The sequence below is a fragment of the Puma concolor genome, chromosome A3 (assembly GCF_028749965.1).
Source record: "Puma concolor isolate L17-30 chromosome A3, mPumCon1.1.hap2, whole genome shotgun sequence".
NCBI lineage: Eukaryota > Metazoa > Chordata > Mammalia > Carnivora > Felidae > Puma > Puma concolor.
Genome location: NC_141669.1, coordinates 40,144,153 through 40,169,903, shown reverse-complemented (window position 1 = coordinate 40,169,903; position 25,751 = coordinate 40,144,153). Strand labels below are relative to the sequence as shown.

General features: G+C 41.1%; 2 protein-coding genes across 4 annotated transcripts in view; one reads left to right on the top strand and one right to left on the bottom strand.

The window, feature by feature from the left end:
• The window catches only part of POLR1A (RNA polymerase I subunit A), a 111,319-nt gene extending 94,946 nt beyond the window's left edge, over positions 1–16,373 (bottom strand). For both annotated transcript variants that reach the window (XR_015249075.1, XM_025927126.2), the window contains exons 1-7: positions 16,179–16,373; positions 13,069–13,273; positions 11,835–11,984; positions 8,992–9,099; positions 7,618–7,703; positions 7,394–7,497; positions 1,542–1,628 (exon numbers count right to left, since the gene is read on the bottom strand). Coding sequence is in view for 1 of the 2 variants with exons in the window: in XM_025927126.2 (XP_025782911.2) it covers positions 1,542–1,628; positions 7,394–7,497; positions 7,618–7,703; positions 8,992–9,099; positions 11,835–11,984; positions 13,069–13,273; positions 16,179–16,255 (817 nt within the window). In the remaining variant the exon portion in view is untranslated. The remainder of the gene's footprint in view (positions 1–1,541; positions 1,629–7,393; positions 7,498–7,617; positions 7,704–8,991; positions 9,100–11,834; positions 11,985–13,068; positions 13,274–16,178) is intronic.
• A 307-nt stretch (positions 16,374–16,680) lies between these two features.
• Positions 16,681–25,751, top strand: part of PTCD3 (pentatricopeptide repeat domain 3) — a 27,965-nt gene continuing 18,894 nt past the window's right edge. For both annotated transcript variants that reach the window (XM_086700677.1, XM_086700678.1), the window contains exons 1-6: positions 16,681–16,813; positions 18,770–18,822; positions 18,939–18,975; positions 21,114–21,159; positions 24,958–25,026; positions 25,503–25,607. In XM_086700677.1, the coding sequence (XP_086556803.1) occupies positions 16,713–16,813; positions 18,770–18,822; positions 18,939–18,975; positions 21,114–21,159; positions 24,958–25,026; positions 25,503–25,607 (411 nt within the window). In that variant the 5' untranslated portion in view covers positions 16,681–16,712. The remainder of the gene's footprint in view (positions 16,814–18,769; positions 18,823–18,938; positions 18,976–21,113; positions 21,160–24,957; positions 25,027–25,502; positions 25,608–25,751) is intronic.

Below are 25,751 nucleotides of genomic sequence, written 5' to 3'. Positions count from 1 at the left end.
TGAGATGGTAGCTTGAGGACGGGCACTGCGGGGACCCCAGTGCTCAGCCCGGGGACTGAGACGGACAAGGATGGTAAATACCTTTACCTTGTTTCTCACTACCTTCCTGGACTATCAGACTTAACAACACACACACACACACACACACACACACACACACACACGGCTTTGGCTTTTATAAAAACTATATCTAAAACACGGGGGGAATCAAATTTTAAAAAGTTAGCCTTCTCAAAAACAAAACAAAACACCATTCATATGCTACCAAGAGGGGATCATTTTTGTGGATCAAAGCTGTATTTTAAGTTTCCAGTAAACTTAAAAAAAAACTTAAAAAAAAAAAGCTACATCAGAGTGCCTGGGTGGCCCTGTTGGTTAAGTGACTTTGGCTCAGACCTTGATCTCAAACCTTGTGTTGGGGTCCATGCTAGGCATGAAGCTTACTTTAAAAAAAAAAAAAAACAAAAAAAAAACCTGTGGGGCACCTGCGTGGCTCAGTTGTTGGAGCATCTGACTTTGGCTCAGGTCATGATCTCACGGTTCGTGGGTTCAAGCCCCACATCGGGCTCTGTGCTGACGGCTCAGAGCCTAGAACCTGCTTTGGATTCTGTCTCCCTCTCTCTCTGCCCCTTCCCTGCTCATGCTCTGTCTCTCTCTCCCTCAAAAATAAATATTAAAAAAAGATTAAAAAAAAAAAAGCAAAATCCAGAGTGAATAAAAGTGTTGGGGCCTACCTCAGAAATGATCATAGTAACTAAAGGAGTGCTCTTTTTTCCCTGACATCACTTATCCTTTCAGCAACATTTTCGTTTTTAAGTGTTTACCATTACACAGCAGTTTGCATTCAGTGTTCCAAAACAAGAGCACTCTCAGAGGGTGGTGACACAAGGGCTTGAATATACTGCCTAGCTTTTGTTGTACACGCAAAAGGAAGGGAAGACTTTCCTTTTTGTAGGAAATTAAAATGTTGAAAAATCCTAAGAAAGACATGTTAGGATTCACTTTTTGAATCACAGGAAGAATTCCCTCAGAATTCTTTTTTTGAAAAGTTATTTATAGGCTTTTAAAATAAAGTGAATTGTCCGTGAGTTCGAGCCCCGCGTCGGGCTCTGGGCTGATGGCTCAGAGCCTGGAGCCTGTTTCCGATTCTGTGTCTCCCTCTCTCTGCCCCTCCCCCGTTCATGCTCTGTCTCTCTCTGTCCCAAAAATAAATAAACGTTGAAAAAAAAAAAATTTAAAAAAAAAATAAAATAAAATAAAATAAAGTGAATTATGCTGTACCTCCCAGAAATCTGTCAAACTGTATTAAGCAAGGCCTACCCACAGCTGTTATTTAATGACCAGGTTCAGGTATGGTAATTGTCAAGTTCATGATTCTTGCTTAGTCTCTAATGCATCAATGACAATGTACCCTGAAGCCAGCTCCAAACCTATGAATTCAGGAGAGATTACAGTGATCACAGCATAGAAAAAATAAAAATAATAAGGCTGGATAAATGAGCCCAAAGACTTATTTCTATTTCTTTAGGTTGGTACAGCACCTTCATTCTTCCAAAGGGCAATAAGATGTTCTCGGGCGCTGGTCGGTGTCAGGTACCCTCGTTTTCCCATCTGAGCATCCTCAATTCCTGGAGCCAGGAGGGGAAATCAAAGCACAATAAATCAATAACAGGCACTCCTTCTATAATGGGATTTATCAATGCCTTTTCCCCACCCTGCCAAGCCTGCAATTTGACCACAGAAATCAATCAAGCTGAGTTTACTCTCAGCTCTGGATATTTTCCCCCTTAACCTAATTTCTAAAGTAATATAAACAATATAACTATTGCATAAAAACAATAAAGGAAAAGAAAAATAAACCACATACCACTCCATCACATTATCACTACTATATATTTTTTCCAGTCCTTTGGTTTACATAGTGTCTAAGGTAACTATAATCTTAAGTGTGAACTTACTCTGTACCCTGCTTTGCTCAGTTACTGCCATCTTGTGAGCATTTCTGCATGTTGTCACATATTGTTTTTAATGACTGCATGATATTCCACTGAGAGGATGCTTCCGAATGACCCAACCATACTCTTACAGTTAAGACATCTGAGTTGATCCCAGTTTTGTACTATTGTAAGTTACACTATGCTAAAGAACTTTATGCACATGGCTTTACCAGAAAGATTCACAGAAGTAAAATTAGAGATAAGTTAGTATCATCATTTTTATGGGTAAAAGTATATTCAATTCCTTCCTACAAATATGTAGGTACATGGAGTAGATTGATTTGGGTTTCTCAGATTACACAAGAGTAGCCTGGGATACTGTCTATCAGCTATACTCAGAGTAAGTCAGAAAATCAAACTTGAGGCTGCCATTCAGGAACTAGGGCTCTAGGCACTTAGACAATTAACAGAGAAAAGCAACGTGACCCTTTAGTTTCAAAACTATCAACCTCTTCTGGGATACAATGACCGAAATTAGGCATTATTCAATTTTCCCTCTTTATGTACTTATCAGCACAGACACTGTGTCTTGTCTGTGTTCCTAGCATCTGACCAATTATCTAGCATACAGCAGATACTAAATAGTCACTGGCTCAAATATATTCGAAACATCCTACAATAATCTATACTTATAAACCCCACTGTTTTGCCTTTTCTACACTTTTAAGATCCAGCTTCATTCCACCTCCAATTCCCCAATTAAGTATATGATCTGCAGAGGATATGTCATCCCAAGTTTTTAGAGCAATATGAAACTTGGATAACAATTAGTAGACGCAGCATAATTTAACTAGTCTCTCTTAATAGGCATTTAAGCCATTTCCTACTTTAAACTATTTAATACTGTGGGCATGTCTATTTCTTAAAAGAAAGTTGTGAAAGTGGAACTGCTAGGTCGAGGAGTCCACACATTTAAAATTTTGATTCCTATAACAGCAAAACATTTCAATCAATTAATGCAACTGAAGGGAAGTGCGGGTGTGCAATGAAGAGAGCTTTTGACCTTCAGGGGTAACCACAGCATTAGAAAGCTATGTATATTCAGTGGGAAAACACAGATTCCATTAAGCTAAACAATTTGTGGGCATTTCTGAAAATGACTATCTGAACTTCCTCTCCTACTAAACAGGTTTGAAGGGCTGAGGAAGATCAGTTGAACTTGGCAGTACTCCCCAGCTCCTGTCCCAGTAGCTACCAGTACATGACACACTCCACTGCAGTTTCATTGCTGGGAAGGCTGACTAGAACTAGGGTTGCTCGTTCAGAGGATCTTAGAGTCAGAAGAAATCTGTGGGATCTTATCTCCTCACATGGGCTGAACCACCCTAACATGACACTTGTACAAAATGATTTCTGCCTGGATGGGGTTTCAGAACATCCCTACCATGGGTTTCCTTCAGCTGTAAGGGCTGCTATGTGACAAAGGGGTTGGAAGGTCAAGTAACTCGAGGAAGACTGGATCATGGTGGAGTGTCTTGGCTGTAAGGATTCTCATTTTAAAATGCTCATATGCATCGTGGGGCTTGAGGAGCATTCACGAGCATAAGCAGAATTTTACAAGCTTATGGTGCTCCTCATGGGATCACTACTACATAGCAACCATAGAGGCACAGGTCTCACAGGATGGTTCCCTTTGGCCAGGAACCCTTGTTCGGAATGCTCACCTGCCTCCGTATCACCTGCTCCCTGGAAGTTACTGACCTGTGTCACCTGCAGCCTTCTCTGAGAGCAGAGGGCACGTGGTCTCCACCTTGGCACTATCCTCAGCCATAGGCACGGTCTTTGGCATGAGGCTGTGTGCCCAACAAGTAAATGTTTGCTAAGTACTGAAATCCCAATCCTGGAACCACTGAAAACTACAGTCAACTTGTTTCTAATGCATAGAATTTTAGGAGGCACCACCACATTCTCATGGCCGCAGTGAAAGATTACTTCAGAAGAATGCATTTGGTAACGGCAGCGGAAGGCTCCTTAACTGCTAGACATTTGCTCCCAAGAAACAGTTATCTTCTGGAATGCCAACTATTTTCATTTTTAATCTATGAACATTTTCTAACGCGTCCTAAGGGCTAGAACAGCAATTCCCAACCTTAAAAATGGTTTCAAGGGCTGTTTATAGAAAAGATAGGAAAATCCACCTTTGTGGTTAACTGTTAACCATTAAACAAAATTAAACAGGCTTTTAAATGCAGTGTGGTACCTTGGATTGGATCCTGGAACATAAAAAGGACGTTACTGGAAAAACTGGAGAAATGCAAATTGTCTGTAGTTCAGTTAATGGTAGTGTACCAATGTTAATTTCTTGGTTTGGACAAGTATACCCTGGTGATCTGAGATGTTACATTAGGGCACACTGAATAAAAAGTACACAGGAGGGGCACCTAGGTGGCTCAGTCGGTTGGGCAGACGACTTCGGCTCAGGTCATGATCTCACAGCTCGTGAGTTCGAGCCCTACATTGGGCTCTGTGCTGATAGGTCAGAGCCTGGATCCTGCTTCAGATTCTGTGTTTCTGTCTCTCTGCCCCTCTCCTGCTCACACTCTGTCTCTCTCTCAAAAATAAATAAACATTAAAAAAAAATTTTTTTTTTAAAAAGAGTACACAGGAACTCTCTATACTATCTTTGCAACTCTTCCTTAAGCCTAAAATTAGCCTAAAATAAAAGGACACAGATAAAAATCTGTGTCCTCTCAAGTCTCATGTGTTAAAATCCTAATTGCTCCCATATTATGGTATTGGAGATGGAGCTTTTGGGAGGTGATTAGGTCATGAAAGCAGAATTCTCATGATTGGGATTGGTGCCATTTTTTTTTTTTTTTTTAGAGAGAGAGAGGGCGTAAGTGAGGGCAGAGAGAGAGCGAGAATCCCACAAGGGGGGGGGGAGAGACAGAGAGAGAGAGAGAGAGAGAGAGAGAGAGAAGTGGGGCTCACCTGGGGCTTGTCCTCACCCAAAGCAGGGCCTGAGCTCACCCCATGTGGGACTTGAACTCATGACCTGAGTTGAAGTCAGATGCTTAACGACAGCCACCCAGGTGCCTGGGATTGGTGACCTTATGAAAAGACCCCAGAAAGCTCCCTTGGCCCTTTCTGCCATGTGAGGCTACAGAGAGAAGGCAGCTGTCAATGAGGAAACAGGCCCTCACCAGTCACCAAATTTGCCAGCACCAAAATCTTGGACTTCCTAGCCTCGAAACCCATGAAAAATAAACATTTATTGTTTATATGCCACCCAGTCTATGATATTTTTGTTATGGCAGCCAAATGGACAAGATAGTTATTTACTCCAAGCCTTGCCAGAGAGTCCTCAATGTAAAAGATTATGCATCTCTAAGAACAGAATTTATTTCCCTGCCTATTCCGTATTCTTGAGCTCTGGAATAAGGTTTAGTACAATATGCTATGGACTTTCACTTATGAAATCTCAACTGTGGGCAAGAAGTTTTGTTATTGCCACGTATAGAGTTGAAAACAAAGCTCCAGGAAGTGACCTTCTCTAAGCCACTCAGCATAAATAGCAGAGTATCAGTCACAGGTTAGGCTTTTTCCATCCAGGCACACTGATTGCATCACAAAAATGAGCAGTTAACATCTATAAAGCACAAACTATACGACTACAGGGGGCAAGCACTGGTCTTGGTTCTTAAAATGGAAGATCTTATCTAATCTTCACCACCTCAAAAGAAAAAACAAAAAACACGTTTAAACAATCCTGTGGCTACAAAAAAACCCAGAAGACATACAGATACCACAGATACATAAAAGATGCTTGACATCACTCATCAGGGAAATGCAAATTGAAAGCACAAATGAGCTATCACCTCACACCTGTCAGAATGGCTAAAACAAAAAGACAAGAAATAACAAGTATTGGCAAGGATGTAGAGAAAAAAGAACCCTTGTACACTGGTGGTGGAAATGTAAATTGTTATAATCACTGTGGTAAAGAGACGGAGGTTCCTTTAAAAATTAAAAATAAAAATATCAGGCGCTTCGGTGGTTCAGTTGGTTGACTTCTGATTTCGGCTCAGGTCACGATCGCACGGTTGTGAGACTGAGCCCCGTGTCAGGCTCTGTGCTGAGCGTGGAGCTTGCTTAAGACTCTCTCCCTCCCTCTTCCTCTGTCCCTCCCCTGCTTGCAAGCAGGCAGACTTGTGTGCACTCTCTCCCTCTCTTAAAAAATAAAAAATAAAAACAAAAATACCATATGACTCAGTAATTCCACTATCAGGTATTTAACAAAAAAAAAGAAAAGAAAATTTGAAAAGATATACTCACCCCCATGTTTATTACATCATTTACAATAGCCAAGATACAATAGTAACGGAAGTATCCATCTATAGATGAATGGATAAGGAAGATGGGATGAAGACATATACAATGGAATATCATGAAGCCATAAAAAGGAGGAGATCGAACCATTTGCAACAACATGAACAGACCAAGAGGGTATTAGGCTAAGTGAAATAAGTCAGATTGAGGAAGGTAAATACCATATGTTTCTTCTTATAGGTGGCATCTAGACAAAAATGAATAAACAAGAAGTACCAGAACTATAAATATGGAGAACTGATGGTTGCCAAAAGGGAGGGGCGGGTTGAGCAAAATAGGTGAAGAGGATACAGGTTTCCAATTACGGAATGAGTTTAGTCACAGTAATAAAAGGGACAGCATACATAGGGCATACAGCCAATGATACTGTAACAGCGTTGTATAGGGACAGATGGTAGCTATACTTGCCATGAACATGGCATAATGTATAAATTTATCAAAGCACTAGTTAACACTTGAAAGTAATGCAACATTGTGTCAGCTATGCTCAAGTAAAATTTTTCTATATAAATAAACAACGTTAACAGTATAAGTACTAGTCTCTCAGATGTTTTCCCAAGTACCCCAATGGCAGATCAGAGCTGAGTAGGAGACACTCTACTCCTAGAATCTGAGTACACAGCCAGAAGCAGCCTGTAGGAGGCATTAATGTTCTGTGAATGCTCAGTTTTCCTGTAAAACTCACCTACATTTTTTACACTTTACTTCAAAATAAATCCACACTTCGTTGACAATAAAATGATTCTAAATATCTGCCAAGTGGATTCCTTCTTCCTCAAAAATCTTCCAGAAAAATGACCGCCTGAGGCAAGACAACCTCATTCAGCCCATGGGGCGCTGCTTCAAAATGTAGGTCAGCCTGTCAGTTCTGCATGAGAGGCGAGGGATGAGCACTAACCAGGGTCCCCTCCAACCATTAAGAGGCCTGGACAGCGCCTCTGCTGGCCCGCCACAAACACGCAGGTGAGAAACACGTGGTAATGAGCAGGTATTCCCAAAGTTTGAGACACACCTAATGGCCACATATGAAATGTGTCCAAGGACCTCCCAGGGCCCAGCCTGCTTACCCAGGGGCTCTGTGTCCTTCTGGTCAGCTTTCCTGTGCACCATGGCTGGATATGTGATGGTCAGTTTGCTGTTGTGCTCCTTTCGGACAACTGACCGTCCAGTCCTATGTATGAGAACGGTTGTGATTGAGGAGAGAAAAACCTCAACAAGACACTGAGTAACAGCTGTGAGTGACGGGCCAGAGGCTTCTGGGGAAAGGGAGAGACAAGAGCCCAGTACTCACTTGCAGTGGGGACATCGCTTAGCACTCATGTGTGCCTTCCAGAAGGAAGCAATGAGTTTGCTCCTGCTCTCACAAACATTTTTCACCTGTTGAGAAAGGGCAAAAAAACGTTGCAGTACTATTTCATTTTACTACATTCATTCATTCATTCATTAGATTCATTTTACTATTTCATTTCACTACACCACATATTCATTTTATGATTCTTACCTTTTTTTAAAAAAGGAGTAAGCTACCCTCTTAAACATTTTCCACAGAACCCTAATATAGCCAAACTCTACCAATTACTGAGTGACTTCTTTAAGGCTTAAATTTCCTCATCCGTATGTGGGATTAAGACTGACTACCTCGGGGCGCCTGGGTGGCGCAGTCGGTTAAGCGTCCGACTTCAGCCAGGTCACGATCTCGCGGTCCGGGAGTTCGAGCCCCGCGTCAGGCTCTGGGCTGATGGCTCGGAGCCTGGAGCCTGTTTCCGATTCTGTGTCTCCCTCTCTCTCTGCCCCTCCCCTGTTCATGCTCTGTCTCTCTCTGTCCCCAAAATAAATAAAAACGTTGAAAAAAAAAATTTAAAAAAAAAAAGACTGACTACCTCACCAAGCTGTTACTAAGAGATCATGGCGGGGGGGGGGGGGGGGGGTGGGGGGGAGGAGCCGTGGAATACAGTAAGTCCTCAATAAATGCCAGTTAATTTAAAACAAACCTCTCTGCATGCAGCTAGTATACCACCCCTGCTGCCTCCCTCAGATGGACATCAGGGTCCTAAGAAAGGCACATCCACAGTTAAGCTACATAAAGGGGACTGAGCCTGGCTGCAAATGAAACTTTTTCCTGGGAGCTTCTGTAACTTCGCTAGGATTCTACCCCAGACCAATTATTCAGAATCTCGGGTGTGAAATTTGGGCATAAGGTGAGCTAGATTCTAAGATTAGTACTTCAAAGATTAGTACAGGTTGATTACCTATGCCATTCGTTCAACTGTTGAACAAATTAATACTTACCCAGGTGCTGTAGGGGCGGGGGGTGGGTGAGGAGGTAGCAACAGTTTAGTGTTTGAGAGAGAGAAAGAAGAAAAGAACACAGACACCACTCTCAAAATGAGACAGTATTTCACAACCTTGCTGGACATTGTACCTAAACCACCTAATTTCATCTAATCCTCTCATTACTCCTGCAGGCAGGCATTAAACAAGAGTACACAGAGGCTCAGGGACAGCAATGTAACTTACAATGTCACAGGCCTCTAAGAGGCAGAGCTGGGATTCAAATCCAGGTCTGCTCTGAGAAGCAAAAAGTATATACAAATTACAGCACAGAGAGAACTATGATAATTATACCAAAGACCAAGTGTTATAGGAAAAGAGAGAGGTAACTTACATGTGCACCATGGGATCCCAACAGATTGTTCTGTACAATATGGGTTGTATATCGTTCTAACTCTTCCTGAATTTCGAAGGCAGTAGGATCAGCGTTTTCTTCTAGAAACTAAAAAACAAAGCGGAAAACCATACTATTGAAATAAGCAAGCGTCTGATTGCAGCATCATGGGGCCAGCCTCTCCTAGGGTGGGAGAGTTTAGTTGAAGAGAAGGGAAGGAAATTTCACACCGTGTTGTATTTACAAAACAGTAAGGCAACACTGCTGTTAAAATAAGTAAATAATAAAAAAATCAAAGAATATCCGGCTCTGAGAATGTAGGCTAGGTTATTCAGACAAACCGAAAACTGAAAAGAACCAAGATAGGACACGATACTCCAAAAAAATTTAAAGCTCTGAAAAGCTGAGAGGACAGTGAGGAACCTGCCAGACTGAAGCAAAGCCAGGAATCTAAGAGGTCGCACAGCACAGGGCCATGTTTGCTCTGGTGCAGGGCTGCAGCACTGCCCAGCTCCAGGGTGGCCCTCAGTGCAGTTGTGACCCCTGTGGAAGGCAATGACACACTTCTGCGATGCTCCCTGGAGCTGTACAACACGGCAGTCCTAACCTTGGGAGCATTTTCCAACTCACTCATTTTGAACTTCTTATTCTGAAGGCCTCAAAGGATGAAGAGGACAGAAATCAAAGCCTGGAGTTAGTTCAAGGACAGAATTCTACCACACAAACACAGGAAGCTGGGAACCCAAAGGGTTACACCCTTAGGAACCAGACTGGGCCTGATACAGTACTGCAGCCTGGATTCCAAATGTCTGGGCAGCCTAGGGAGCCTTCAGCTTTGAGGCCTACGATGGTCCCAGGCCACCGTGCACATGGCAGAAGCAATAGGCATCCTCTCTGGAGAAAGGCAGTCCTATCCTAGGCTTCAAATTATTCCCACCAATAATTTTCTAATTATTAAAAAAAAAAAAAAAAAAAGAAAAGAAAAAAAAGACAAAGAAAAAGAAAAACCTTTCAAAAACAAGCACACAAGGACAGAGGAAAGAGATGAGGTGGGGGACTTGGACAGTAACTTGACAATGAAGGTGACTATATGGGTGATGGTACTTTGTAACTATTTGTTAGACTGTGTGATTAATGCATTTCTGTGTGTATGGTTTACTAAAGAAAATTTTTTAAGATAGTAATCATCATGAATAATTTTATGCCAACAGATCTGAAATTTTCGATGAAATGGACAAATATCTAGAAAAAATAGAACTCACTCTGAGTAAAGTTTTAAGAAAATCCTTCTCTCTCTAGGACATATGTGACTTTGGATTAACTTTTTTGGCTTTGTTCCCTGGAAGTCATGTGTGCTTACGTGTGCACATGTACGCGTTATGTACTGAATCAAATCAAACTTCCAATTCCAGTCCAATACCACAGGATTAATTCTGGGCCTTTTCTCTTTCATGTATCCATAACTCCCTTCTCTAATAGTATGAAGTCTGGCCTACCTTATCCTTAAAATATGTACTTACTGGATCAATCTCCCTGTATGTAAACCCTCTCCCAACAAGGCTGCCACCCCTCCCATGTATGGCTCTCACTCGAGAGCACCCCACTCTAAGCCCCCCTCCTTGTGGAACCCTCCTCATCCTATGTAGGTGCTCACATCCCTCACTGGGCCATCCAGGATGGGTACCTTCTGACTTGACTTGCACACTTGCATACTATGCTGAGCTTTTATCCTTAAATGAACATCTTCCTCACCCTATGTGACCTCTGATATTCCATGTCGGGTTGCCCACATATGCAGGTATGTTCTCCCCTTGAATGCCTGTCTCATCAAGCTTGGGCTCTGACATAAGGCCACAGGTCTGTGTAGAAGCTCTGCCCACCTAACGTCTTTAAGACTGAATTATTCGGGAAAGGGAAGTCGAAAGGAAAGGTAAAAGGTTTCCCTTGTGACAAGAAACAAGACAAGGATGGCTGCTATCCCTTCAACACAGCAGTGTGGCTCCTAGCCACCAAAATAAAGAAAAAGAAATAGAACATGTAAGGACTAGAAAAAAACAAAACTGCCAAGATTCCCAGATGATAGGATTATGTTGAAAACCAACAAGAATTTATAGGTAAATCATTTAGAATGATACACTTCTGCCAGGTGGTTTCATAAAAAAAAAAAAAAAATCTAGTATTTTTGATCTAGAGACAGAAAATGAATTTTACATAAGATACTTATAATAGCACCAGAAAATCTGAAGGATTTTTTTCTAATGAAGAGAAAAATGTCTCTGTGATAGATTTGGTGGTCCCCCTGTTATCCAAGTAATCAAACTCAGCATTACCAATAATAAAACAACCTGACAGTATGTGCCTCCTGAAATGACACAAAGCATCCCCATATGGTGTAGGTTGTATTCTCACCAAAATGTGAATCTAGTAAGGAAAAAGTCAGACAAATCCAGAGAGTAAGAAATCCTACAAGACAATGGGTCTGAAGTCTTCAAAAAAAGTCAATACCATGAAAAACAATTTTCCACATTAAAACATCCTACATTAAAACAGACCAAAGAAACATAATAATCAAAGCAATGCATAAGCCTCCACTGGCTCCAAGGTCCAGAAATGAAACTCACTGATGGCTAAAGTGGTATTAAGATGTTGTTTTCATGAACATTTTGTCAATTTCTCTCACGGCTTCACGTTTTCACGCTGAGCTGTTGGTATCTAGTGAGAAGACGTAAAGATCAAACGTTCTGGTGACTTATGATGACGAATCTCAGGGACAACACACAAACAGCTATGCTCTGAACTGCTTCGGCTTGCCTGACTGCCACGACAGCCACCATCCCACCTACCCTGTTCAGAATTCTCTCAAGCTCGTAGACTGCTTGTAGGGCCCCGACTTCCAGAACTCGCAGCTGGCAGACTAAGAGGTGAATCACAGCCCGGGGGCAGGTCAGCATGTGACAGTTTAAACAGGAGCCCCGGAGCAGCAGGTAGAGTTTCTGAAGAGAGGGAATAAGAAGAAGCAGGATAATTAGAGACACAGTTCGACAAGGTAATATTCAACGTACTTAAAGTTTTTGTTAGGTAGCCAGTTTACTCCTTTGAGAATTCCACTTCACCTAATGTACCTGGAAAGGCCTCTGTGGCCCTATGAACTAGATAAATATTCCCCTCTATTTCTTGTTTCATGGTTTCATTTTAATTCCTTAAAAGTTGAAATTTAGTTTGGGTCTGAGTTAGAGAGCTACCTTCATATTATTTAACTAAGTACCAAATTCTAATTTCAGTATTTAAATATTTAACTTAAAATATTTAATATTTGCAGGATGCCTGGCTGGCTCAGTATGTGGAGTGTGCGACTCTCAATCTTGGGGATGCGAGTTCAAGCCCCAGGTTGGGTGTAGAGATTACTTAAAAATAAAATATTTAAAAAAATAAATAAAATATTTAATAGTTTAGTTACTAGAAGTTTAGTTAAATATTTGGCATTTAACTAAATACTGCATTTAACTAAGACGATTCTCTTCCCTCAATACAACTAACAGACCAAAAAAACAACACATATACTGTCATCTGTAGAGTTTGAAACAAATCCTGGAGGCTAGGCTAACTGACATAAAAAGAGCTTCATTCTTAACTCACTGTCTGGTCTTCTGGGCTTTGCTCACCTTGCAACCAAGCAAGAGCTTACAAATCCATCAGAAGAGCTCAGGGAGGCCTGGAGAACTCCAAAGTTTTCCTACTGCCAGGGAGATTCTGCCTGGATTTCTGAAGGGCATGAAGCCCCTGAAACAAAGTGTAGGGGATGAATTCAAATGCTTTTTCCTCCTACGTGAACAGAGACAGGCTATGGCTCTTTTCAACTGGAATCAAACTGAAATTCATTTAGTTAGGGCTACAAGCCAAGTTGAATTTACTGGATTTGGCACCTTAAGGTTTTAAATCTCATGGTAAAAAGCACTTTAACTCTGTGTCTGGAGCTAACCTCTTTAGGCACCTCTTGTGAGGCCAGGAGTGCCCCTCACAAATCCCACCAGCAGCTCTGAGACCCACGTGTACAGGGCAGCCCAGCGCAGAACGTACATCAAAGAGGAGAGGGTTATACACTGTAAGCGGAAGCTCAATGTGGCCCAGGTGGCCAGGGCAGCTGTTGAAGTCCTGCACACAGGTGGAGCACACCTCTTTGGAATCCGCAGGGCCCAAAGCTAAATCGTACAGGCCGTTCACTGATGGGTTTCCCAGGCTGTCCAGGTAACGAGGGTTCGTAATGGACTTAACGCTTAATTTCCTAAGGAAATAAAAAAGACCAAGGGAAAATGAAGGTTACCCATTTCTCAAATTTTTTTTTTTTTTTTTTGGCACTTCATAGCTAAATGATGATTCCACATTTATTTCCTCAGACATGCTGACAGCTTCAGAGGGCAGAATCTGTGTATGCCTTGCTCACCACTGTAGCTCAGCACTTAGCACAGAGCCTGCACACTGCATGTGCTCAATAACTACGTGCTGAATAGGTAAGAGTGGTAAAATATGTAAAAACAGATTTAGTGCAAATCTTGCGGAGTACAATGGGGAATATTTACAGAAAGTAGTTAAGTGCCTTACCACATGCTAAATGCTTTACAAGCAGCATTTAGTCTGACTTCACCCCTGTGAGATGAGCATCACTATATGCATTTTTCAGAGGAGGACACTGCATTTCAGAACAGTTAGGTGATTTAATCCAGGTGACACAGCCAGGATTGGGGGGGGGGAAGGGCACGGTGGAAAGAGGCAGGATATTGACCACAACTAACTCCAAAGCCCACATAGTTCAGTAAAGAGAAGACAACCCGATAATTCCCATATGCAGAAGTAGTAAATTGAAATTAAACACAAATATGCAGACCCTTGAGAAGTATAACCTAAGTTATACTAAAAGTTCACTTAAGTCAGCCTAAAAGTTATACTAAGTTCACTAAAAGTTTCATCACAGTATTTTGTGTTTGGTTTAAAGGGGGCTCCCACAGAACTCCTAACTACTTTTACCAAAGTACATTCATGCCAAGTTTGCTTTATAAATTTTTTTTGACTTTGGAAATAAAGACAGTTATCCAAATCTCACAACCTAAAAAAAAAACCAAAAAACAAAAAACACTGTTATTATTTAGCATTAAATGAGTATTTTTAGATCAATAAAATTCTTTGGAAACATAATTCTTAAGGGCTATAAAATCTTTCATTATGTAGCAATTAATAATTCATTTAACCAAGCTCTATTGTAAGTAGGCTTACAAAACCTATCTGCATAAAGATTTACACAGGATACTTCAAACTTCTAATCATGTCCTAGGAATATAATTATTTCCTCAGTGAACTGGAATCCCTGAATCAAAGGGTACAAAATATTTGAAACTACTGACATATTCTGCTACCTTGCATTCTAGAAAAGGTGGGTTAATCGTAGATTGCCAGTCTTAACTAGCACTGAATCTTAGCACTTAATCTTTCCAGGGGCACCTGGCTGGCTCAGTCAGTAAAGCATGAACTCCTGATCGCAGGGTCCTGAATTCAAGGCCCACATTGGGCGTGGAATCTACTTAAAAAAAAAAAAAAAAAAATCTTTCCAAATTTCAGGTGAAAAAATGCTACTCCACCATACATTAAAGCTTATATATTTATTTTGAGACAGAGAGAGCATGAGCAGGGGAGGGGCATAGAGGGAGAGAGAATCCCAAACAGGATCCACACTGTGGAGCCCAACTCAGGGCTTGAACCCATGAACCATGAGATCAGGACCTGAGCAGAAACCAAGAGTCAGATGCTTAACCAGCCGAGCCACCCAGGTGCTCCATTTTAATTTTTTATTACAATATTTCTTTTAAACTGCTTTAGTCCTTTACTTTTAATTAAAATCTTAATGGTTTCATTATTGTCACGAGCTCCTTACACGAGGACCTTAATCTTTTACTATAATGGTGGCAAATATTTTTCTCAGTTTACAATTTACCTTTTGTCATTTTTCACATTAAAGTTTTTAAAAGTAAAAAAAAAAAAAATTTTTTTTTGAAAGAGAGAGAGACACAGCGTGAGCAGGGAACGGTCAGAGAGAGAGAGGGACACACAGAATTCAAAGAAGACTCCAGGCTCCCAGCACAGAGCCCAACAGTGGGCCGAACTCAAGAACTGAGAGATCATGACCCAAGCCAAAATTGGAGGCTCAACCAATTGAACCACCCTGGCGCCCCTCACATTAAAGTTTTAAAAATTCTTTAACAGTTTCCTTGAGATATAGCTCACATACTACACAACTCTTAAACCGTTCGCTCAGTGGTTTTTAGCTTATCTACAGAGTTGTACAATCATCACCATTAGTCTATTTAGAACATTTTCATCCGTAGTAAAACAAACCCTGTATCCATTAGAAGTCATTCTCCTTGTCACAGAAATAAAGGAACCTAAAAACAATAAGGTCCTGCAAATAAAGTTTCGAGGGTGTGGCCAACAAATGCTACGGTGATCAAAATGAGGACTTAAGAGGGGCGCCTGGGTGGCGCAGTCGGTTAAGCGTCCGACTTCAGCCAGGTCACCATCTCGCGGTCCGTGAGTTCGAGCCCCGCGTCGGGCTCTGGGCTGATGGCTCAGAGCCTGGAGCCTGTTTCCGATTCTGTGTCTCCCTCTCTCTCTGCCCCTCCCCCGTTCATGCTCTATCTCTCTCTGTCCCAAAAATAAATAAACGTTGAAAAAAAAAAATTTTAAAAAAAAAAAAAAATGAGGACTTAAGAGAGTCCCCTGATTTAGCAACTTGGCAGACAATATAGGGGGTCCTAGCAAAGAGAATATGTCACTTAAACTGAGTCTTGAAGGATAATCATTTTGACAAATTGCGTTCTTAACCACGTCAGGGACATTACAGCAACTCTGCAAACGCTAATTACCAAGGAAACTGATGGATGGGAACACTGCAATGTGGGAACCTTCATCCCCCCCCCCCCCCCCCCCCCCCCAGCGCAAACTCTAACCTAGCCCCACCGGGTTCTAGGCAGTCCACGCCAATCCACGACGTTCCCGGAACTACGGGTCCCAAAAGGCCAAGCGCCACACAACCACTGACTCGGAGGATAAACTGGGCGCAAGACCTTTTGGGAACAGTAGTTCATGGCGCCAACCTCAACAAGCAGGCTCTGCATGCTTCCTCCCCACCATCTCCTTACTTGAGCTCGTCGGCCGAATACATCCCGAAGGAAATGCCCTGCAGCCTCCGCCAGGGCATGGTCTTCGAGCCCAACATCCTTCACGTAAGCTGCGAGTTCTGACACCCAGAGAGAGATTCTAATGACCACGGGCAACTTAACTCAGCCTAAAGCCCGCAGCCACCATGTGATTTACATTCCGCTTACGCGCGAGAAAAGCTCGCTGGAATGAGATTTACGTGGACGAGACCACTTTCACGGTAGGGGGGGAAGTAATTTGACGACTTTCGCTCATTTACTCACCCTCTTATTTTGAAAATAGCGAAGAAATAGGTCACTAAAATAATCGTTTTGGAAAGTTTCTCCGAGGAAAGCGAGGCATTTTGATCTTTTAACTTCCGTAACAAAGTCTTTCAAACCACGAGCTTTTAACCTATTTCTTGATTGATTTTGTCTTGTTCCGTCTCAGCCAATAGCCGAGCTATTCCCCGCCCCCGCCTTGGGGTGATCCTGAAGGTCACACTTTCCCAGAATGCTACGCGAAAAAAACTAAAGATGGCGGCGGTAGCGTCGGGTCGCTGTGTCGGTGTCCGCTGCAGGCTTTGCCTGATGCTGACGGGCCAGTGGACGGGTCTGTGTGGAAAGGCCCCCAGCAGGTAAGAGACGCTTGGGAAACCCAAGAGAAAGACCGCCCCCCGCCCCCCCCCGGCCCTCGCCCGGGCCAAACTCGTCCTGTGTATCAGCTTTTCCCTAAGAGCTGTGGAGGTAGGGACGATGGAGTGGGTTGGGCATGCGCGGTTTCGCGGCCATGTGCTTAACCAGGGGCGGGTAGCTTGGAGTCCTAGAAAAGGGCCCCAGACTACTTTGGTATGATGTTACTTCTTGGTTGGTAGGCTTACCCTGTTGTCGTGGAGCTTACGTTTGAATGTGCTATAGCAACCCCTCCCAAGTTTTAAAAATAGGAAATTATGCGTCCTTTATTTTCACCAAATAGGGGAACTCTGAAGATTTTTCCCAAATTAAAGCAGTTTATGAGGGCCACTGTGTGCTGGATGTTATGGGGATGATTGGCCTAAGAAATTATCCAGGTCTTCAAAAACGCAGGGAAATCTAAAAGATTTGAGTACAGCCTTTGGGTTGCTGTGATTGTTATACCTTGGAATACGTATTTAATACTTTTCACTAAATACAAGTAGTGGTGTAGTGGAAATAGAGTAACTTGTAATGGAAAGTTGGGAAAAGCCCAATTTTGGATTCCGTGTTTGCCATTTCTTGAGTGGGATAATAGACAAGTTTTTTGTAGAGTGGACCTCGTAATAACTGAAAAACGGTGAGAGGTAAGTGAGATGTGTAATCTATAGTGTACGTTTTATATGCGATACCTTCACTCAACTCTGCTCAAAAAAGAGAAAACGCCCCACCTGATACTGTGGAAGCCTTCGTATTCAATCGCAGTCCTTTTCTTCATAGTGCCACTGTTGACATTTTTCTCCTCATTTCCTTTGTCTGACAGCAGCATCTCTCCCTCTTTATTCACCCACAACACAACAGTGGTCTTAGATCCTAATTTCATGAAAAAGCAATAGCCAACTCTCTCTGAGAGTTTATCCCTCTGAAGTTGATCCCCAGCAGAGAAGTATTGTTTTCGAATGATACCTGAGACCAGATTCCAGTAGAGGAAGTAGCTTTGTGTTTAATCACATTTTGGCAATTTTGTGAATGGTACCAATCCCATGGAGGAAGGGAATACACAATAACAGTGCCCATTACTGTGTGATATTTGACTATTTCTTAGTGTGATCAGAACATTTTAATACTCATGGGTCAGTAATTCTAAATTTTGTGTAAAAAATAATAGCAGTTTCAAGTTTAATTTAGGACATACATATTTGGCAAATATGTATTTGCCAAATATGACCAATTCTTGATTGTTGGATGAAGTAGGATGAAAGGCCATGGTGATCTTAGTTTAATAATTTATCATAATTGCTTCAGGTGGGATAGTCTTATTCGGTGTTATTCGTATAAAATCAGGGACTCGTTAAATTGTTCCTCTTAACCTCAGTGTTTCAGATTCCCAAAGTTGAAAGTCCCTTATATTTCAGGGGCGCCTGGGTGGCTAAGTTGGTTAAGCGTTCAACCCTTGAGTTTGGCTCAGGTCATGATCTCACAGTTCGTGGCATCCAGCCCCACATCAGACTCTGCTATTAGCACAGAGACTCCCTGGGATTCTCTCTCTGCCTCTCCCCAGCTTGAGCATGTGCTCTTGCTCGCTCTTTCTCTCAAAATAAAATAAATGTTTTTTTAAAAAGTCCCTTATATTTCACATTTGCTGCTTCAGTTCAGGTGTTACTGAGATTTTTTTTTTTCCTGATTCTATTTAATAAGATTGCCTGATTTAAAAATGTTGACCATTATTGCGTCCATATGTCTATTTTGTAATGGTTTTGAACATGTTCTTCAGGCCATATCTTCTCAGTGTGCATTGACATGAATTATGCAGTCATTTGGACCCATGACAATTGGAAAATTTGGGTTCAAAATGCACATTGGTGGAAGGAGGTGGGAACTTCATTAATGAGTACCAGTTACAGGGCTTTTATTTTTTGTAGATTTTATTCTGGAAGTGCAACCCTCCCAAAGATTGAAGGAGCTAATGTAACAGGTATACAAAAATATATTGAAATAATTTCATTTCTATGTTAAATTATTGTACTAATTTGTAGTAGTAGTAGTAGTAGTAGTATTGGGAAATTGATTTGTTTTATTTTTCAAATTAAGGGATCGAAGAAGTGGTCATTCCAAAAAAGAAAACTTGGTGAGTATTCAGTCAGTGTTCATTCAGCAAGGAGTTGAGTGCAAAACATTTGAAGGTAAGGAGCCAATGACAGAGAGTAGAGAGAGCATTTTGGGGGACAGAACAGCTGATGGGAGGAAAACTTGGGAGTTGGAAAGAACTTAAAGAGGAAGGTGGAGGGTAGTGAATGAATGGGGCGTAAAATTTAAATAGGGTTAAAAGACCTGAACTAAGTTGGGTTAATAGTTACATAATAGTTAATTATGAGCATCATTATTAGAATAATTTCTTTCCTTTTTTTTTTTTCTCTTTTACGAAAGTTTTACATGTTTGGGAGACTGGACAGAAGTATTACTCTTGCGGTCTTTAAGGAAGGAAAATAAAATAGTGTGGACTGCAGAATTTAGCTTTTTTTTTTTTTTTTTTTTTTTACCTCACTAGAAAGATCCTTGATCTCAGGCTTGTAAGTTCGAACTCCACATTGGGTGTAGAGATTTCTTAAAAATAAAATCTTATAAAAAAAAACAAAAAACAAATACCAGACTCACAGTGGAGTAAGAGGGAGTCACAAGTTGATATCATAATCTGTAATGTTTTAATTTATTTTTTAGGGATAATGTATTCATTAAGGTTGCTTTTTTAAATAACCCTTTTTTGAAAAGAGAACTAACGAGTAATCTGAATGTCATTTTTTTTTTGTTTTTTTTTTTTTTTTTGACTTGTTCAGTATGCTATGACGATGTATTCACTTGGTAAGCCATATAGTCTAATGAAAGCTTTAGTTAGAGAATGCTAAGACATGAGAGAATGTCTTTGTCTCCATGAGATTACATAAATGTGATGTTAAAAAATGGATAGAACCCCAGTGATATCATATATGTCAAGGAATTATTCAGTCTTGATGTAATATAAAATTTCCTGTATGTTGTTTTATAGCTAACTTGTAATGAATGTTAGGTTAAACTTTGTTTTGAAAGGTAACTTTTGGTTTACTAAATTTACTCTTCCTTTTTGGAAATAAAACATATAAAATGTAACAGGAGTAAAAATAAATTTGAAATTAAATTATCTAGGTTTGTCTATTCCACTGAAATCTCTTCCAGTAGTTAGGGTCTCTACCCATAGAACAGCAGACAACTAGCCTGAAATTTTTATAAAGGCTGTATAGTTGAGAGTTTCTAAATCAGAAGAGTACATCAGAAACATCTGGGAATTCAGCAAGACTGCATGTGACAGTTCTCCATGGAACTTGGAGAATTTGGTTTAGGAAGTCCAGAGTATAGTTTGTGATTTATTCTCACATATACTTGAGTTAAGAGCCACCAATTGAGATAAAAGAGGCAAGAGTAGCCCAGAAAACTGCAATAAGAATGCATAGGAAAATGGGGCTCCTGGCTCACTCGGTCAGTAGAGCATTTGACCCTATCTTGGGATTGTGAGTTTGAGCCCCACATTGGGTGTAGAGATTACTTTAAAATCTTTAAAAACACACACAGACACACACACATACATAGGAGAACGGATAGCAGGAGGCACGGTTCAGGATAGATATAATTTTGAGCCACACATTGGGTGTAGAGATAACTTAAAAATAAAATCCAAAAAAAAAGAAAGAAAGAAAATGGATAGGAGGCAAGGTTCACGATAGATATAGAAAATTTTTTGAGATGAGGGTGGAGATTGCTAGCCCTTGGTGATGGTAGGGGGGACCATGCCAGAGAGGGTAGGCAAAGTACAGTAGGAACATGTACTAATCACCTTTAGACAAAAGAACTAGGCAGTTTTCTTTTTTTTTTCCATGTTTATTTATTTTGAGAGAGAGACGGACTGCGAGTGGGCAGAGAGAGAGGCAGACACAGAATGTGAAGCAGGCTCCAGGCTCTGAGCTGTCAGCACGGAGCCCTACCTGGGGCTTGAACTCATGAACCGTGAGATCATGACCTGAGCCGAAGTCTGACACTTAACCGACTGAGCCACCCAGGCGCTCCAGTTTTCTCATTTTCTAACTTGTTATTCTAGTGATCTTAAGAAATAAGAACTGGCTTTAGTTGAGATCTGAACTTTTTTTACTGGCCAATCCATTCTGAGAATTGAATCACTTGTTCACTTTGTAGGTGTGAAAATCCTGACATGGGTTAACTTGTGATTCTTGTTCTTAGGGATAAAGTGGCTGTTCTTCAAGCACTTGCATCCACAGTGAATAGGGTAAGTAGGAGTTTTAGGTTTTTGTACCCAACTCAGTTAATTATACATTTAGTATTCATACCTCTTCATTATTTATGATTAAACTGTTGTGAATCTTGAAAGTTTATTGGAAATAATCTAATCCACTCCCTTCATGTGACAGGTGTGGAAACTAAAGGTTTGGGATGGTTTCGTTTTGGTTTTTTTGTGTGTGTTTTTAAGTTTATTTAGAGAGAGCACGTGTGTGGGAGAGGCAGAGAAAGAAGGAGAGGGAATCCCAAGCAGACTCCATGCTGTCAGTGTAGAGCCTGATGAGGGGCTAAATCCCGTGAACCATGAGATATGACCTGAGCTGAGATTAAGAATTGGACACTTAACTGACTGAGCCACCTAGTCACCCCAAAACTAAAGGTCTTAAAGGGACTGGCTACACATTGGTTAGGAAGTTAAGTACTTGACCTAGTTCCATGTCTTTTATCTCCAAATTCCGTGTTTTTATCTTAGACCAATAATGTTTAAACTGAATCCCCTGAAGAGTTTGCTATAATGCATGGTCCTGGGGGATGGTTTGGGTGGGATACTGTAACGCAAGTGATCTGGCGACCAGTTTTGAGCAGTAGTGTATCTACTATGCTAGAAATAACGCAGGGATTGACCGTGTGCATCCTGGAGTTTCAGAGCTGAGCGGTTAGCTTTGTGATCTGCACTAAAAAGTTACTTTATCTCTTGATGTTTCCACATGCATATCTATAAAATGGGGATTAATGATAGCATCAAACCTCAAGGTTTTAGTGAGAAATAAGCTAGTACATGTGACAGGATTTAGGACAGTGCCTAGCACAAAGGAGTACTCAGTAAATGCTAGCTGTTATTAGTGAAATATTTTTCAATAACTTTCTCTTGACAATTCAAGAATAGAGTTTGTAGTCTGATAGATAAACTGAAACCTTGGTAAATGCCTCAGAACATAATCTGTGTACCCAACTTGGGACTCAATTTGCCAACCCTGAGAAACTTTCTGATTGTATTTTTCATTAGCAGGAAACTATACTTTTAATTTCAACTATGGGGACAGTGTCTGAAATAATTAATTAGCTACCACGATACCTGTGAGGATACTGATCCTCTTTAAGGCCGTTATCACAGACTTCCGGGATTGTTTTCCATTGTAGATGTTAAACTTAAGGAGTATTGGGCTAAATATGCACTAATATATCCTAGCAGTTTCTCAGAAGGGATTCTTAAAATACTGCATCTCCAGGGGTGTCTGAGTGGCTCAGTTGGTTAAGCATCCAACTTCAGCTCAGGTCATGATCTCAAAGTTCATGAGTTTAAGCTCCCATTGGGCTGTGTGCTAATAGCTCAGAGCCTGGAGCCTGTTTCAGATTCTGTGTCTACCTCTCTCTCTCTTCCCTTCCCTCGCTTGTGCTCTGTGTCTCTCTCTCAAAAATAAACATTAAAAAATTTTTAAAATACTACTGTATCTCCATACTAGCATCATTTATCCCTAAGTAGGCACTTGAAATGTGAACTAGAGAAATGGTCCTTTGAGACTGTTCTCAATTTTGTTTTTTTTTTTGTAATTATGTGTATTTTTTTTCTTTTGTTTTTTATTTAATTTTTTAATTTTTTAAATTTACATCCAAACTAGTTAGCATATAGTGGAACAATGATTTCAGGAATAGATTCCTTAGTGCCCCTTACCCATTTAGCCCATCCCCCTTCCCACAACCTCTCCAGCAACCCTCAGTTCTCCATATCTATGAGTCTCTTCTGTTTTGTCCCCTTCCCTGTTTTTATATTACTTTTGTTTCCCTTCCCTTATGTTCATCTGTTTTGTCTCTTAAAGTCCTCATATGAGTGAAGTCATGATTTTTGTCTTTCTCTGACTAATTTCACTTAGCATAATATCCTCCCGTTCTATCCACGTAGTTGCAAATGGCAAGATTTCATTCTTTTTGATTGCCGAGTAATACTCCATTGTATATGTGTACCACATCTTCTTTATTGATTCATCCCTCGGTGGACATTTGGGCTCTTTCCATACTTTGGTTATTGTCAATAGCGCTGCTATAAACATTGGGGTGCATGTGCCCCTTCAAAACAGCACACCTGTATCCTTTGGGTAAATACCTAGCAGTGCAATTGCTGGGTTGTAGGGTAGTTCTAGTTTTAATTTTTTGAGGAACCTCCATACTGTTCTCCAGAGTGGCTGCACCAGCTTGCATTCCCAACTGTTCTCAGTTTTTTAATGAAAATGGCCTTCAAGTCAAAGAAGTTGTAGAATTATGTGTGCAGCTTTCTGATTTGTCTGCATTTGGGCCCTTGAAGTCCAGGGTATTCATTCAGTAACCACCTGTTCTACCCTTGTGATGCTGACCAGGTGCTGTGCCGGGTGAAGAATAGAGACCCTTTCCTCGCACAGCTCCTAGACAGGGAGAGAGTGAGAGCACTGAACTGTGGCCATAACAGTTGGGATAAGGGACAGTTAAAGGGGATGATAAGGGGATGTTGATAAAGGGACAGGTAAGGGGATGTTAAAGAACTAGCGTTGGTTGGATCTGATGATAGGTTAGTTGAATGGAAGTAATGGGACAGGATCTACAGGTTGAACTTAAGCATGGTCAGTACTGTTCACTGAGAGATAGAGGTGACAGGAGGGTGTAGCTTCAGGCAAGTGCAGTGTGGGGTTAAATTTGGTTCCAGTCATCTGAACTACAAGGCCAGAGTGGAGTTGTTTTTCACGGATTGTGAAGGACTTAGAAATTGTTGAGGGAGGAAGATTGGGAAGTAAATAGGAAGGATAAGTCTAGTAAAAGTTAGAACAACTAGAGCGTGTCACCAAAACTAGAGGCCCTAAATAGGAATCTAAGAAGGGTGGTGTGGAGGATCAGAACCAGAGCTAGGCACCAGTTTGAGTATAATCAGGGAGTACGTACGTAGTCCAGGGCAGCTAACCTGGAACTGCTACCGCTGGTTTACCCTCACGTGACTGCCTCATGTTAGTAGAGTGGTGTAACCAGATGAAATGAGCCTCTAATGAGTATGAAGTGATATGGGTTTTGAAAGGGGCAGGGAAGCTGAGACGCCAAAAAGATATAGCCTCCGTGCCCTAGCTGTGAGCAGCCTTGCCCTGAGAGCTGCAGGGAGGGTCACCCTTGGAGAGGCCAAGTCAGTAAGACAGTACCTCAAGGGCACCGTGAGGAGAGATTCTGGATATAGGGTTTTCCTGTGGAACAGAGGTCCCAGAAGGCCCAGGAAAGGAGACTGCAGGGGAGAAGAGAGAATAGAGAAAGTACTTTGGGGGCAGTTTTCAGTGAGTGGTACTGAAGAGATTATTTTGCTCCAGGTTCTACCTAGAGCAGTTTAAAGAAGCGTACAGAGCTTGGACGGCAGCGCACAGAAGCTGCACCTTCCAAGAGGGCGTGGAGGCGTCTTCTGTGTGGAGGGCAGACTCTGTGATGGGCAGTGGCCGTGCTTGGAAGGAAACTGGTGCCTGACTCTGGTGCCCGGGCTAGTTAATTCAGAGGACCTGTAGTTTACAACAGCAGTAGTTCCTGGGACCACCCTCAGATCTTAAGGGGTCATGGGGGGCTGGGGGGCTGAGCCATTGTTTGCTTCAAGTTGTATGTAATTATAACTGAGTCTTAGAGAGCTGAGAGTGCAGTATAGGTGTTAGTGTTTCTCTCACTGTATACACTCAGGTAAACTTCTGCATGTTATATATATAATTAAAACTTGTTTTTTACAGAGTTTGTGGTCATCAAACCTCCAGATCTTTATGAAAATCTAGCTAAAGAGACTTCTGTGTCTTCACAGGATTCCACAGCTGCCCCTTATGCATTTCAGGATGATCCTTATCTCATACCAACGTCCTCCGTGGAATCTGTGAGTAATTCCATGTAGCTTTTCTAGCATTATGTTTTATCTTGCTTGTTTGGGTTGAAGCACGCGTATGTAATTTACCTTATTTGTAAAAATTTTTGAAAAGTTAACAGATGCTGGTAGGTAATTCAGTAGACTTTCTGAATCCCTTACTACTTTTTAAAAAAGTTTTAGAAATGGGCTGTGGAAAGGTTTTGGGTTTTAATAATCAGGGCTCTTTTGCATTGGAACAGTCCACTTGGTTTCAGTGCACTGGTTTTATGTTCCGCAAGCTGTATATAAGATGTGACCTAAAATGTCACACTCAGTAGCAGAGAAATAGTACGTGATTTAACTTGTATTTGGGTTTCTTTGTATTGTTGCATTCTTTTTTGAGGGGGTAGATAATTCTTCCTGAGGGTGTAATTTTGATCTTGAGTCTAAGTTACATGTAAATGCCAATTTCTAGCTGATTCTTTTTTTTTTTTTTTTTTTTATAGCGTTCATTTTTATTGGCAAAGAAATCTGGAGAGAATGCAGCAAAGTTTATTATTAATTCATATCCCAAATATTTTCAGAAGGACACAGCTGAACCTCACATACCGGTAAGGAGAGGTAATTGTGATTTTTCAGTTAATACTATGTAGATACAAGTTAAACCAAGTTTTCATAGCTGCTTTTGAGTAGCCATTTGAATGTCCTCAGTATTCAGGTGAAGTATTTAGTTAGTTAATTATGTTTTTATGTAT